At 44.2% G+C, this 12,871-nt stretch overlaps 1 protein-coding gene across 3 annotated transcripts in view; it reads left to right on the forward strand.

The window, feature by feature from the left end:
• Positions 1 to 12,638, forward strand: part of LPAR3 (lysophosphatidic acid receptor 3) — a 20,330-nt gene extending 7,692 nt beyond the window's left edge. For 2 of the 3 annotated variants that reach the window (XM_046944587.1, NM_001113710.2), the window contains exons 2-4: positions 1,185 to 1,650; positions 4,249 to 5,006; positions 10,407 to 12,638. In XM_046944587.1, the coding sequence (XP_046800543.1) occupies positions 4,271 to 5,006; positions 10,407 to 10,756 (1,086 nt within the window). In that variant the 5' untranslated portion in view covers positions 1,185 to 1,650; positions 4,249 to 4,270 and the 3' untranslated portion in view covers positions 10,757 to 12,638. The remainder of the gene's footprint in view (positions 1 to 1,184; positions 1,651 to 4,248; positions 5,007 to 10,406) is intronic. The other variant, XM_040704772.2, reaches the window with a different exon arrangement.
• Positions 12,639 to 12,871: the final 233 nt, after the last annotated feature.

Below are 12,871 nucleotides of genomic sequence, written 5' to 3' on the forward strand. Positions count from 1 at the left end.
TGCCAGCTTTGCCGTGAGGTTATGGCAAATGCCTTGAAACAACATGACATTTATTGGACAGGAAAGGCAGGGAAGCTGTGGTGTGTGCTGTGAATCACCCCGTGTCTTGCGGATGAAGTTTCAGGATGACCTTCTCTTAAAAATTCTCTGACTAAAATGCTGTTTGAGGTTTCCTTCAGAACTGGCTGCATTAATTATGAGAAGCTGGTGAGAAGGCCAAGCTAATTTTGGATCAAAGTGAGATAAAAGTGGTTTTAATTGTAACTTGGTAACTCTCTTGAAGATAACTAGTTCTGTTGGAGGACAACACTTACAGCTTGTTGACTGGCAACCAGCTGAAGCTTTTGTCTGAGCCATTATCCAGGCAAAGGTTAATTTTATTAACCCTTTGTTTAAGCAGTTAGTTTGATCCCACAGACTCGTGCCAGTTCTTGAGAATGTGAGGGATACATTCTGACTTGATACACGTTGCATAGGGAAATGCAGAATCATCTCAGATATGCAAGCTGTCTTTCAGCCAGCAGAGCTGAAGATCCCCTGGAATGGAGAGCATTCAGAACGTATGCTTTTTGCATTTGCAGACAGTTCAGCCGAACCAAATCTTCTGATATTTTTGGAGCAGATAACTTCTCCCACACAAAGTGTATGCTTACTTGGAGTGCTAGAGGAAAGCTTACTTCAGAGTCTGTCAGCTCCTGATATTTGTAGCCACAGTTACTTGAACTAAACTCATTAAATAGACTGAGGAAAACAAACTTTTTGACAAGGATATGCTTCTGGCACCGTTGAAGTTTTGATGTCTTCACTTTCAAGTGACTTGCTGCAAGCAAACAGAGTAGCCCACGTGTAGAATATACAGTATATAGCTCCTGTATATTGACTGACTAATGTAGTCATATATTTAGAGTTTCTGGAGGGCTGTGTGGAGGTCTGTAAAACTGTGAGCAGCACAGAGGTGATGAATGGAGATTGTTTATCGTCCTTTCCCGTAAAAGCTGCAAATACCAAGCTGGTGAAAGCTGCTTCCAAATAAAAGGTCTAGCTGTTTTCCTACTGCTTCCATTTCTATTAATTTTATAACTTGGACTAACAATATTATGCCCGATTTTTAAACAAATAATTGAAAAAATACTTAATATAAAATGTCTAATATTTAATAAGTTTATTTTTCTTCCTCGGTTTAGATCTGCCCCAATTAAGAAAAAGATCTCCTGTTTGGCTGCAGAAGAGATGACCCGGAGAATCAAATCCTGCAGTGTGCTAACCTGTGCCACTCTGGGAAATGTGGGATATCCCCTCACATGTGGTGCAGCGCCAGTGAGGATACAGCTGCCCTGAGGTCAGCCTGCTTCTGCTGTGAGGACACAGGAGTGAAATGGAGGTGTGAAATACCCACACTCTGGATGGACTCTGGAGTGAGGAGTGCTCTGCGTACGTAGACTGGTGCTGGCAGCCTGGTGCTCTGCAGCACTGGGATGCACGCTAGCTGTTCAGCCATTCAGCTCTCGCTTGGATGCAGCCTCTGTCTGGACATATCCAGTGTCAGCTCTGAGACCTCAGCTGAATGGTGTTCTGCTCCTCCTGCCTTAGCTCAACATCACAAGGCAGCGCTTCCAAAGTCATTCGTTGTTTGAGCTGTGCTGTGTGACAGTGAGTGTTACCATGACTATTTTAGTGAAGAAGTACTGACGGGTGTTTGTATTCTTCTTTTGGAGGGAACTGTTTCAAATGAGGATGGCATCTCAATAATCTGTAGTATTTAGAATTAAAGCTCAGAGTTGATATTACAGCTTTCTTTAAGCTCATTCCCCAGATAAGATACAAAAATATGTCTGCAGATCTCTTTACTCTCCTGTCACTTGCAAGCAAGAGATCCACCTCTTGAGATGATTACACAGTAAGATGCATGTTCAGAAAACCTTCCCTGTAATTTTCACAGATTTTTTTTTTTTTTTTCCCTACTGCTCTTGCCCAAAATGCTGGTTCTATATGCAGGCGCTTGTGTTGTTCTGCAGAATCTCCCTGCCAGGCTCGGCAAGTCCTTTTCTGCCTCGGTGGGTGAGCCCAGAGCCGCCTGCACTGGGCAGGGCTCCCAGCTCCAGTGGCTGTTGTCTGTAGCTGCCTGGGGATTTCTGGTCACTTACAGATTTAATTGCAGCTTGTTCTGAGTAGTTTCTGAGTGAAAATGTGAGATTTACTGACTGCTCAACTCTACTGTGCTGCTTTGGGCAGCAAGAGATAGGCACGGATCTCTATGTGACTTCTGATGGTGGATCTGAGTTGCTGAAACTCCTTTATTTTTAGATGGAGAGCTGCTTTGTAATGTTTCAGTGCAGGGGATGATTTACTTGCTTCCTTCCGCTTCCTATCCTTAAACAGCTGTTCTTACTTCTATCTACTTGAATTTGATGCTTTAAATAAGAGATTCTTTCATAAAAGAAGTGGTTGCCTAGGTTCTTGAGGGTGGTAAAATAGAAACCAATGCCAAGCAGCCAGCCTTCCTGCTGACCACAAGGTACAGGGTTAAAACCAGAAGGGGCAAGGAGCAAGCTCAGGAAAGTGGAGTATTCAAACAGTGTTCAGCTTGCTGCAGGTGTTAATTGTGGAGCAGTATGAAGTGATTTAAAATTAGATGATAGAAATACTGGAAGAGAGAAATAGCCAGTGTAGTGTAACTTAAGTAACAGAAGACAAACCTTTTATAACTCCAAGTATTTTTAATATAAATGTGAATTGTTAGCCAGCCTGCTGGGGGTTGCTTAATTTGCTTCTCAGTCACTATAGAGATGAAATATAACTGCTAGTCCATTATTAGCCTCTGGTTACCTAAGTGAACCTGATCTTTATCTGTATTCAGAATTAGTTACAGAAGTAAAAAGCCTATGCCTGCTTTATATCTCTGCCTGTGCCCATTTTTATCTGTTATTTTTCCCTCTTTTTGGCCCCACTAAGCTGCCTTCTCTGTCACACATGACACCCCGAGGCTCCTGAGAAGGCTTATGGATCTGGTACCGTGTTTCCCCCAGCAGCACTGTGTCCCTGCAGCTCCTGTCCTTGCGAGCTGCTCTGTGTGGTGCCTGCTGTGACCAGCATCTCATGCTGCAGTTGGGTTCCTGGGTTTGGTAAACCTTATGTAGGATCTGTTAGTGAAGTCATTGCTAAAACGCTTATTCAGATCTTGACAGCAAACATGAAGCCTAGTGGTAATCAGACACCAATTTGCACCCGGCTGCACAGCCTTTGCTCTCCAAGATCAGCCACTGCCTATGTAAATCAGTGTGAACTCCTTTTTGGTTTGCAAAAAATGCAGTCAGATTGCCCAGGCAGCTGACATTGACCTCACTGGAGAAGCTGAAGTGTGCTGTCATCTGGAAACCAGACCTCCCCCCTCCATCACATTCAGTAGTCCAGTGTCCAAAACAGTGCCGAGTGGATGTAAGAGAACACCCCCATGCTACTGCTGTGCTGGGGTGTTCTGCATCCTGCAGTTGGGTAGGGAGCTGTGCTTTAGGTCTGACAATAATCGGTGTGTGTGTGTGCTGCTCACAGGGCTTTGGGTTGACAGCCCAATAAAATAATTTGTGGCTTCAGTGTCGTCAAATACGTGCAGTGTTTCCTTCCCATTTCTGCACATCTACTTAAATTCTGTAGCAGTAAATAACTGGCACATGCTCAGAATATACATGCCTTTAGCATTTTATATACATACGTTATTACATTCATTAATATATAATGGGGAAAAAAAGACGTTTCCAGTAATAAGCTTTTCATTGTTTTGCCAGTAAAATGGAAGAGTTATGATTTATGCTCCTCTGTCCTAACTGGATACACTGAGAAATGGAAATAATGATGGGGCTGTGGCTCAAACATGGGATTTCACAGTCAGAAGGGCCTGGCTGTTGCTCAGACTTTCTTTTTGACCTCCAGGAAGTCACTGTTAACCTCTTAACTTCCACGTTGCTGCCTGCGCAGTGTGACTGTTAGTGCAAGGGGACTGCTGGGGGCTTGTAAGCAAGGAAGACTTTGGAAAATTCCTAGTTCATCAAAGCATCATGCACTGCAGTCCTTTGGTGGACAAATATCTCCTGCACTAAATTGTACGATAAGAATGTTTTTTTTTTCTTGAGGCCTGCAAATAAATGCCTTCTCATAGCCCTTCCTTTGCCCCCAGAAGAAAGCTGTTAGTTAGCGTGATTCAAGCAATAGGACCCGTAGTTAATCTTAATTTTTTCTTTTTTCCCTTCCTAGGATGCAGGGTCTGTAATCCAGGATGAATGAATGCTACTATGATAAGCACATGGACTTCTTTTATAATAAGACAAACACTCACACAGCAGATGAGTGGACAGGGCCACCGCTTATTGGTGTTCTGTGTTTTGGGACATTTTTCTGCCTCTTCATTTTCATTTCGAATTCATTGGTCATAGCAGCCGTGGTCAAGAACAAGAGGTTTCATTTCCCATTTTACTATCTGTTGGCCAATTTAGCTGCTGCGGACTTTTTTGCTGGGATTGCTTATGTCTTCTTGATGTTCCACACTGGCCCGGTGTCTAAGACATTGACTGTTAACCGCTGGTTTCTGCGTCAGGGTCTTCTGGACACGAGCCTGACGGCTTCCCTGGTGAATCTCCTCGTCATAGCGGTTGAGCGGCACATGTCGATCATGCGGATGAAGATCCACAGTAATCTTACGAAGAAGAGAGTCACCTTCTTAATTATATCTATTTGGGCCATTGCCATTTTTATGGGTGCTGTTCCTACCTTGGGTTGGAACTGCCTCTGTGACATTTCCGCCTGCTCTTCCCTGGCGCCCATTTACAGCAGAAGTTACTTGGTGTTCTGGAGTGTCCTAAACCTTGTTGTTTTCTTCATTATGGTGGTGGTTTACATAAGAATCTACATGTATGTCCAGCGGAAAACTAATGTCTTATCATCACACACTAGTGGATCTATAAGCCGTAGGAGGACCCCTGTGAAGCTTATGAAGACCGTCATGACTCTGTTAGGTAAGAGGCTGCCCACCATGTAGCCAATCGGTGTGTACAAACATGAAAACTCACTAGTGCTCTGAAGTTGGTTAACCTTATGTTCAACTTGAACTGTGGAACAAATGTTGCTTGAAACGGCAGCCTGAAGTAGAGGGCCAGCCAACTCTTACAAGATAAGCGTCTCTGTTTGGTGACTGCTCAGGCTGCTTGCTTGTAGGCAGCTTGGTACAGAATACAAATTATACATGCTTTGTTGGTGGGGAGAGAGCGTTGTAACGTAGCTGTGGAGGAAGCCTTAGGAAGAATCCTTGCTACCTAGAAAAATACTTTCCAAAAGATGTTCTTTTATATCTGCACAAAGTCCTGAATCCTTTTGGCTGTTCCCTGAATTTACTAGCTATTCTACCTGCAAATGCACCTTCCCTGGGGGTAGAAGAGGATGCTTGGTGGATCTGTGATTTTTCTCCTGCCAGAGACTAGCTTTGTAAGAGGAAAATTCACCCTCATCTTGAGATTTTTACCTAGATTCTGCCCTAAAGACGCTCTGGATAGTTTAAGCAGCTCAGTTCACTGTAGCTAGTTGTGATGCAGCCGCTTTTCAAATAAATTAGAGGGGCCCAGGGTGAATGGCTTTCTTTTTTGTTGGAAGAAAATGCTGGCTGGTGTGGTGAATTTTACCGAGGAAGACTTCAATTTGAATGAGATGCTATGTAAAAGACAGACTTCACTCAAGTATGGCTTGTGAAGCTCACCGCCGTGGAACTGGGTTGTCACTGGCTCGGGTGGTGGGGACTCTGAGGCCATGAATATGGCTTTACTTCTGATGTTGTACGAGCCAGTGTAAGACAGGTGGAGCTTTGGGGGAAGTTGGTGTCCATGTGTACATGGGACACAGCTGTGTGCTGTACTGTGGTACTGACTTGCATCTAGCTTAGCTGTGCTCCTTCAGGAACAATAGTAGAGATGTTCCTGGGACTGAGAAAATTTCACCCAGACCTTCTGTTGTGCTCTGTGCTGCAAGCAGCTGGCTACTCTGCCATCTCTTTGCATCAACAAATCTCAGTTATACAAATTTTTTCCATTTTTGAGGTTGGATAGGTGGACAAGAAATCCTTAAGATAAAGAAGGAAAGCAGAGTTATTTATTTGTAATCATTCTTTAGTGAAGGCTATTGCTGTAATGTTGTATAAAGCAAAGCTGGACGGGCCTGAGTAGAATCTAGGAATAACTTTGTTAGCTCTTAGTGCCAGTGTGTGTTTGCCCAGCAGAGCTAAGAGGTCTTTGTAGTGGGAGGAAGGCTATTGAGCTGGTACAGGCAGAGAGTGAGCGGTGTGGAGAGCACCTATAGGATTAAGTCCAAAGACCAGAACAAAGCCCTCTGGGTGTAATTATTTACACTTGTTTCTTGAGGCAGTATGAATCCATTCCTACTCCTTCTTAGGCATTCAGGAAAGAAATAACCTACTTCAAAGTTCATGTCTTTCCTTTCAAGATCTTTTTTTCTTTTGCTGGGGAGAAGGGGCCTTAGGGTTGCTTTTAAGATCAATGTCAGCTTTTTCTTACTTCCAGAATGGCTCCTAAGCCACCAGATTAAACTGTGATTCAGGCAGTGCAGCTGGCGGTATAGCTTGCTGGGACAGGCGAATTTAACTTAGAAAGTCTGTGTGCTGCTACGTAGCTCATCGTTTTTACTTTGCCAATCAGAAGCAAAATCAAAACAGAACTCGCCTCCATAGAAGTCAAATGAATGTATGTATCATCTACCCCAAACTCCAGTGTCAGAGGAAATGTTTCTTAGCAATTCTACTAATGTTAGCTCTGTGAGGCTTTTTATAAATGATTATTTCTAGGAATAAGAATTTCTTAGAACAGCTTAAATATGCATTCCTGGCCTAGTCATCCAAGCACACTATGCAAAAGGCATTAGAAACTGGATAGCTGTGTTTTCTGGTATTTCTGATTACCAAAAGAGCCCTCAAGTGACCATTTCTGATGCTTTTAAAGCTATTATTATCTTCACTGATGCAACAACATATAGCTATATGCAGCATGTGGATTTGGGGTTTTCTGCTCAAGGCAGTTACTTTCAGTGGCTTGCTCTTAAATGTATGAAGATGCTTTGCAGTAAAAGCCTGATATGGTCTTTGCTAAAGGCAATTCCAGGAAGCTCTGTTGCTGGAGGAAGTGTGATGAGAATGATGGTGCTTGCTAACGTGCCCTTTTGGTGTCATGGCAGCTTCAGCACAAAATCTTGCTGCCATGTGGTCTGCATGCAGCTGGGTGCTGTTGACATGCTCTCCTTCCCAGGGAAGGAGGTGGAGGCAAGGCATCACTTCCAAAACATCGCTGTCCTCTATGGGTGGAGTTCTCCCATGGTCCTGCAGTTAGGTGCTGGCAAGCCCATGTTTCAGTTTAACTTTCTGGGTGCATGGTAATCTCAGCTGCAGACAGTTCTTTGCACCGTTCTTTGGGTTTGCATAGAGACCTGGGTTTGCCTTCAGAGACCTGGATTGAGGTCCCTGTCATCTCTCCTTTTACCATAGCCCCTGTGATCCATCACAGGATAGAAGCAACAGAAATGACATTCCTTTGGCATGTCAAACTGTGGGGAGTTACATGATTGGAACTTGGAAACCTAGCAAAAGGGGCTAACATCCTCAGCCTTGCCTTAGTACTGGCTGAGCATGCAGCTGTGGCTTAGGGGAAAGGCAGAGGCAGGGGCGCATGATGTCCAGTAGCATCAGTAGCACTTCCAGGCACACAAATTCCTTCATTTTTATATATACGTGATGTAATCATTTTTATGTATAGATGATGTAATCTACAAGGAAGTCCATGTTTCCAAACTAGTGGAAAATCCTCACGTTGACCCGGAGGCACTGTGATACCTGATCTCCCCTAACCCGGCGTGAAGTCTCAGAAGAGTTCTGGTTCACGTTGTAGCCAGGCTTTGCTTCATGTCACGCTCTGAATTTTAGAGTCCCAGAAAAGAAGTTGTTTTGGAAGTGTGGCACTTTGTCAGGGTGAGGAGCTGCTGCAGGATGAAAAGTCTGCAAAGAAAATCACCAGAGGAACAAAAGAAAGGCTTATATTTATGTTTAACCATGACTCCCTCTGAAAGGTCTGTGGTTAAAAATGGCAAAATCCTAGAAGGCTGGAAGTCTCTGTGCCTCGCTTTCACCAGCGCCTTGCTGTGAGTAGGATGTGAATTATTTAAGCTGTATCCCTTCGGAACAGTGTGTATTTTGGGTAAAATAGGAGCCATAGCGCTGTCACTGCGTTCCCCTCTGGTCCCCATCCTTGGTCATGTGTTGGGTGCAGCCTTCTGGAACGGGGAATTAAAGTTCTGCATGCTGTGCTCTGGGTAGCAGAGAGGTGTCTGCAGATGTCATCTCCCTTTACTTTTGCCTTTGCGACATAGACAGGTCTCCTGCAGTGGGAATTCATGGACTTGGGCCTCCTGCTGAGCTCAGGATTTATTTGAAGGAGGGATTTCTCTGTGACTTCTGTTAAACGTGGCTTTGGGGTCTGTTTCTTCTGCTGCTGACTTTCAGGAAAGCAGTGCTCCACCTTGCGTGCTTTGGTACTGTAAAAGGAAGGCTTTCTGTGCTTGCTCAGGTAACAGCTTGCTGCTGCATTAATTTCTGCATGGAGCTGGCATGTTTGCCAACAATTTTGCCAGTGATCCTTGGTGGCCTGCAAAAGCACTGAGTCCAAATACTTGTTGAGCCTCTCATGCAGTCATTCAGGTCTGGGTGGTCCAGTTTCAGTGCTGGCTGCAGCGGGTGGGATTTGCTGTTAGCCCCAGGACGGTAAACCAGTGCAATGTTTGCTCCACTGCAGACTGTAAGCCTCAGTGTCACCGCTGCTTACTCAGCATGGTGGGGCCAAACCAGCGCGTAGTGTGGGGACTGACCAGAGAAAGTGCATTGTGGTGGCAGCCTGCTGCTCCTGGTGCCAGTGGTGCTGGAGGAATGTTACTGATGCTGACCATTAACCCTAAGCTAACACTATGAAATTGGTACTTAGCATCACAAACATCTTGGCACAGCAGAATAGAAAATGCAAACGCAAGAGGCTACCTCCTTCAGAAAATGCATTCTGCATAGTACTTCTAGGAACACAGCAAACTCATTGATTGCACTTCACCTGGACTCCTTATGAAGCTCTTCAAAAGAAGAGAAATATCTCCAGGAGGATCATTTTTGCATCAATATCTGCACTGTGTTGCCCTGGATACAATTCTCAGCATCCAAGTGTAACATAAGAGTCTGCTTTATATGCTGTTATATGGCCTGCCCTTCAGATGGGTGCTGTGCTCACCAAACTCCTGGCTGGGGCTGTGTGTATTGCTGTGCAAGCAGGCGCTGCACAGAATGAGTGCTGGATGCCAGAGGTGCTTCTAGGCTGGGTCCTGCCAATAGTTGGGCTGCCCTGGGGGCTGGGCACAGCTCAGGCATGGGAAAATCAGCAGTCTTCTGGAAATAAGCAGGACCAAAATGGCCAAACAGATAATGAGAATCCCAGGAGAGCAGCTTAGCATGTAGCTGCTATCATCCTTATGTGTTTCTTTTTTTTTTTTTTTAAAGCCCCAAAAAGGGCTGTTACAAATGATTGGAATTTCCTCAGTACGATATTTGAAATGTGCTTTCTCACAGAGTTATAATTTTCTATTTCAGTATGTCAGGCAGCAATTGTGGCTTGTGCTAAGTTAGCATCACCATGGCAGGGCCGCGTTCTCTGTGGGCTCTCAGGCGAGGACCTGGGGGCTGATGGTGTTGCAGGAAGCAAGCAGAGATGGGGACGTGCTGGGATCCCTCTTGGGGCTAGGACCCTGTTGGGTTGCCATGTGCCTCCCCCCCCATCAGCTTCACCCACAGGTGGGGGCAACCCTGCTGCTCCAGGGCTGGGCTTTTGTCTTCTTGCTTCACCACTCTCACTTCAATTCACTTTCACTAACTCATCTATTAGTTTGTTTCTCTATTCTCCCTTACAAGTGGTGGCAGTGGGAAGCCTCTGGCTATCTTCCAGCATACAAGAGAGAAATGAAGAGAGGACATCATCTCCATTCAAAGCGTTGGCTGTGATCTTCAGAGGTCTTGTTTATCTACCAGAGTGGACGTGTCGCTGTTGTGAGGACCTTATCCCACCTGTGTTCAGGCTGGGGCTGCCAGCAGCTGGATGCTGTCTCCCTGCAGGCTCCTGCACACTGTGTGTTCTGGGCCTGGCAGACAAGCTGTAGTAGATGCAGTTTTGCTACTGATGTTATTTTTGTCCTCTTCTTTTTTTATCTTTTTTTGTGTAAATTTTTGATGAACACATAGCCTCATAAGATGTAAAAAGAAACCCTGTAGAAGTCTGATTTTTTTTACTTTATTTTTTTTTCTCCTTGACTTTTTCACTCTCCTTTATTTCTAGGTGCATTTGTTGTCTGCTGGACTCCTGGCCTGGTTGTCTTGCTGCTCGACGGCCTGAACTGCACCAACTGTGGGATTCAGAATGTGAAAAGATGGTTTCTTCTCCTGGCCCTGCTGAACTCTGTTATGAATCCAGTAATTTATTCCTACAAAGATGATGAGATGTGGGGTACCATGAAGAGAATGCTTTGCTGCTCTTCTGACGATAGGAACCAGGAGAGACGCTCATCACGGATTCCCTCAACTGTGCTTGGCAGGAGCACGGACACCACAGGGCAGTACATTGAAGATAGCATTATTCAAGGGACAATTTGTGGAAAAGGAGATCTTGGTGAAAAGGGCAACTCCTGAGTGATTCAAGGGACTGACTTGGCTGAGAATTGGAGGGGGAAGGGAGAAGTTTTGTAAGAGCAGATTGACTGGCAAAGCTAGTAAACAATATATCCACTTTGTTCCAGAGCCTCAACTCCAGTGTTAACAAAAGTTCTTATAAATAATTGCCTGATGGAAAAACATTTTGTAACGAAGAAAACTTTCTGTGCTGTAGTCTTTCTCTTTTTTTTTTTTTAATTTTCCTTTTTCTTTTCAGATACCTGAAATTAGTTTTTTTTTTTTTGACTGGAGTAAGTGCATCTGAGAAACTTTTTTTGTGCATGGAAACAAAATGTAAACAACAGAGTGAGACCCTCCAGTGCATGGCATTCATGCTTTGAGAGTTTTCTTGAGAAGGGCTGTAGGCTGGGCTGGACAGAATTTGTGGCCTGTTTGCTTTCTCTGTTTACAAAGTTCATGAAATAGTTCATACTTACCTTCTCTCTTTCTCCTCTTACTTTCAAGATAGGTAGTTTGACGGTTTATTAAAGCTGTGCCAGAAACCCAGCTGTGATGGGAAGGCCAAATACCTGTGTGTGTGTATATCCAAGTCACCTATAAATCATCAGGATGTGACATTACAAAAAGCACAAGAGCGATTACTGCTCCCACACAGGCATGAGTGCTGCAAGGAGACGTGCTGCACGCTTTGCTGCTGTCACGTAGGCGTCTGTGGAGGGTGGACAAAGAGCAAAGCAGCATGGCTGGGTTCATTATGCTTGCTTCTTACTACCAGAGAATATCAGATGGGTGGCTCACCCCCCTTTGTAACTGCTGTGCAACTGAGGGAAATGATACCTGAAACCCTGTTGTAAGAGGGCAAACTTCTAAGGGGTGTCTAACTAACGTATGTTATACATAGGCTTAATTAAGTTATTTAAAATAGAAATTAAAGAAGAAAAAAATCCCAAAGACAACACAACCCTTGCAAGATTACAAAATGATCCAGACAGGGACAGGCAATCAATTCATATTTAACCTCTGATTTACAAGCAGTTCTTACTGGACGATGCTTGAGGGATGAAGAGGCCATAAGAAAATGAGCGATGAAGGGCTTTCAGCATTGTGACTGATTGTGTCCAGTGTGGATGCAGACACAGCCCAAAATGTTTTGACTTAGGGACCATGCTCTAATAGGAATCCAGCAATTTAAAGCTCAAGGGTAATGCTTTTAAATCATAAACTTTTAGCTCAATAATTGGAACATGAATTTCTCGGTGCTGTGATATAACAAGAGCTACCTGTGTTGTCTTAGAGAAAACATGATCGTTGGTCAACCACTTCATTTTGGGAAGTTTTGACCGCCTGAAGTTGCTGGACAACAACATCAAGAGCACGTTGTATGAGTCCAAAAGATAATCAGTGGTTTGGTTTGGGCAAACTCTTTTGACACAACTTGCATGCAGGTATCTGGATTGTGCTGGCCAAAGCAGAACCAGTGCCTGGCTTAAAGGTCAAGTTGCAGTTTTGTAGAAGGCACTGGGGGATTTCTCAGCAGGCCTCGGCTTACAAACATAGCAAGCCCTTGTTCAGAGAGCTCCCCCGTAACACAAGTTAGCTGGAAGGTATATGGCCTAACATTTCAAGGTAAATGCTGTATTTATGAGTAATGCTGCAAAGGTTTACGTGTGTGTTTGTTTGTTTTTGCCATTATAATGCAATGTTCTCGTGCAATTACTACTTCATTAGTTTGGTGTTCTGCAAAGTATGTAAAATTGTGCTTTCTAGAGCCAGTGACATTGCAAAGGCATATCATGAAAATGTTTGTCTCTAGAGCTACTTGCAGCGCACAGTTTGTGCTAGCTAGGCTGAAACTCAGTATACAAAGCTAAAGGAAAATAAAATGCTACTTAAAAGTAAACCACTTGTTTTGTTTCCTGTTTGGATGGTGACTGAATGTTGCCTGGCACCACAAAAATGATGATGGGGAAGCCTTGTTTTATACTCTCAAATAAGGGTTTTTGTTTGAATAAGATTGGCTAGTGGAGCCAATAAATGTAGCGGTGTAATGCTTCGTTGGGTTGGGACCTGAAGAGAACTTGTGTGAAGAAATGGGCCGTGTCCAGCAATGGACAAAATACTAGATTTCCCCTG

Source organism: Gallus gallus, chromosome 8, assembly GCF_016699485.2.
Source record: "Gallus gallus isolate bGalGal1 chromosome 8, bGalGal1.mat.broiler.GRCg7b, whole genome shotgun sequence".
NCBI lineage: Eukaryota > Metazoa > Chordata > Aves > Galliformes > Phasianidae > Gallus > Gallus gallus.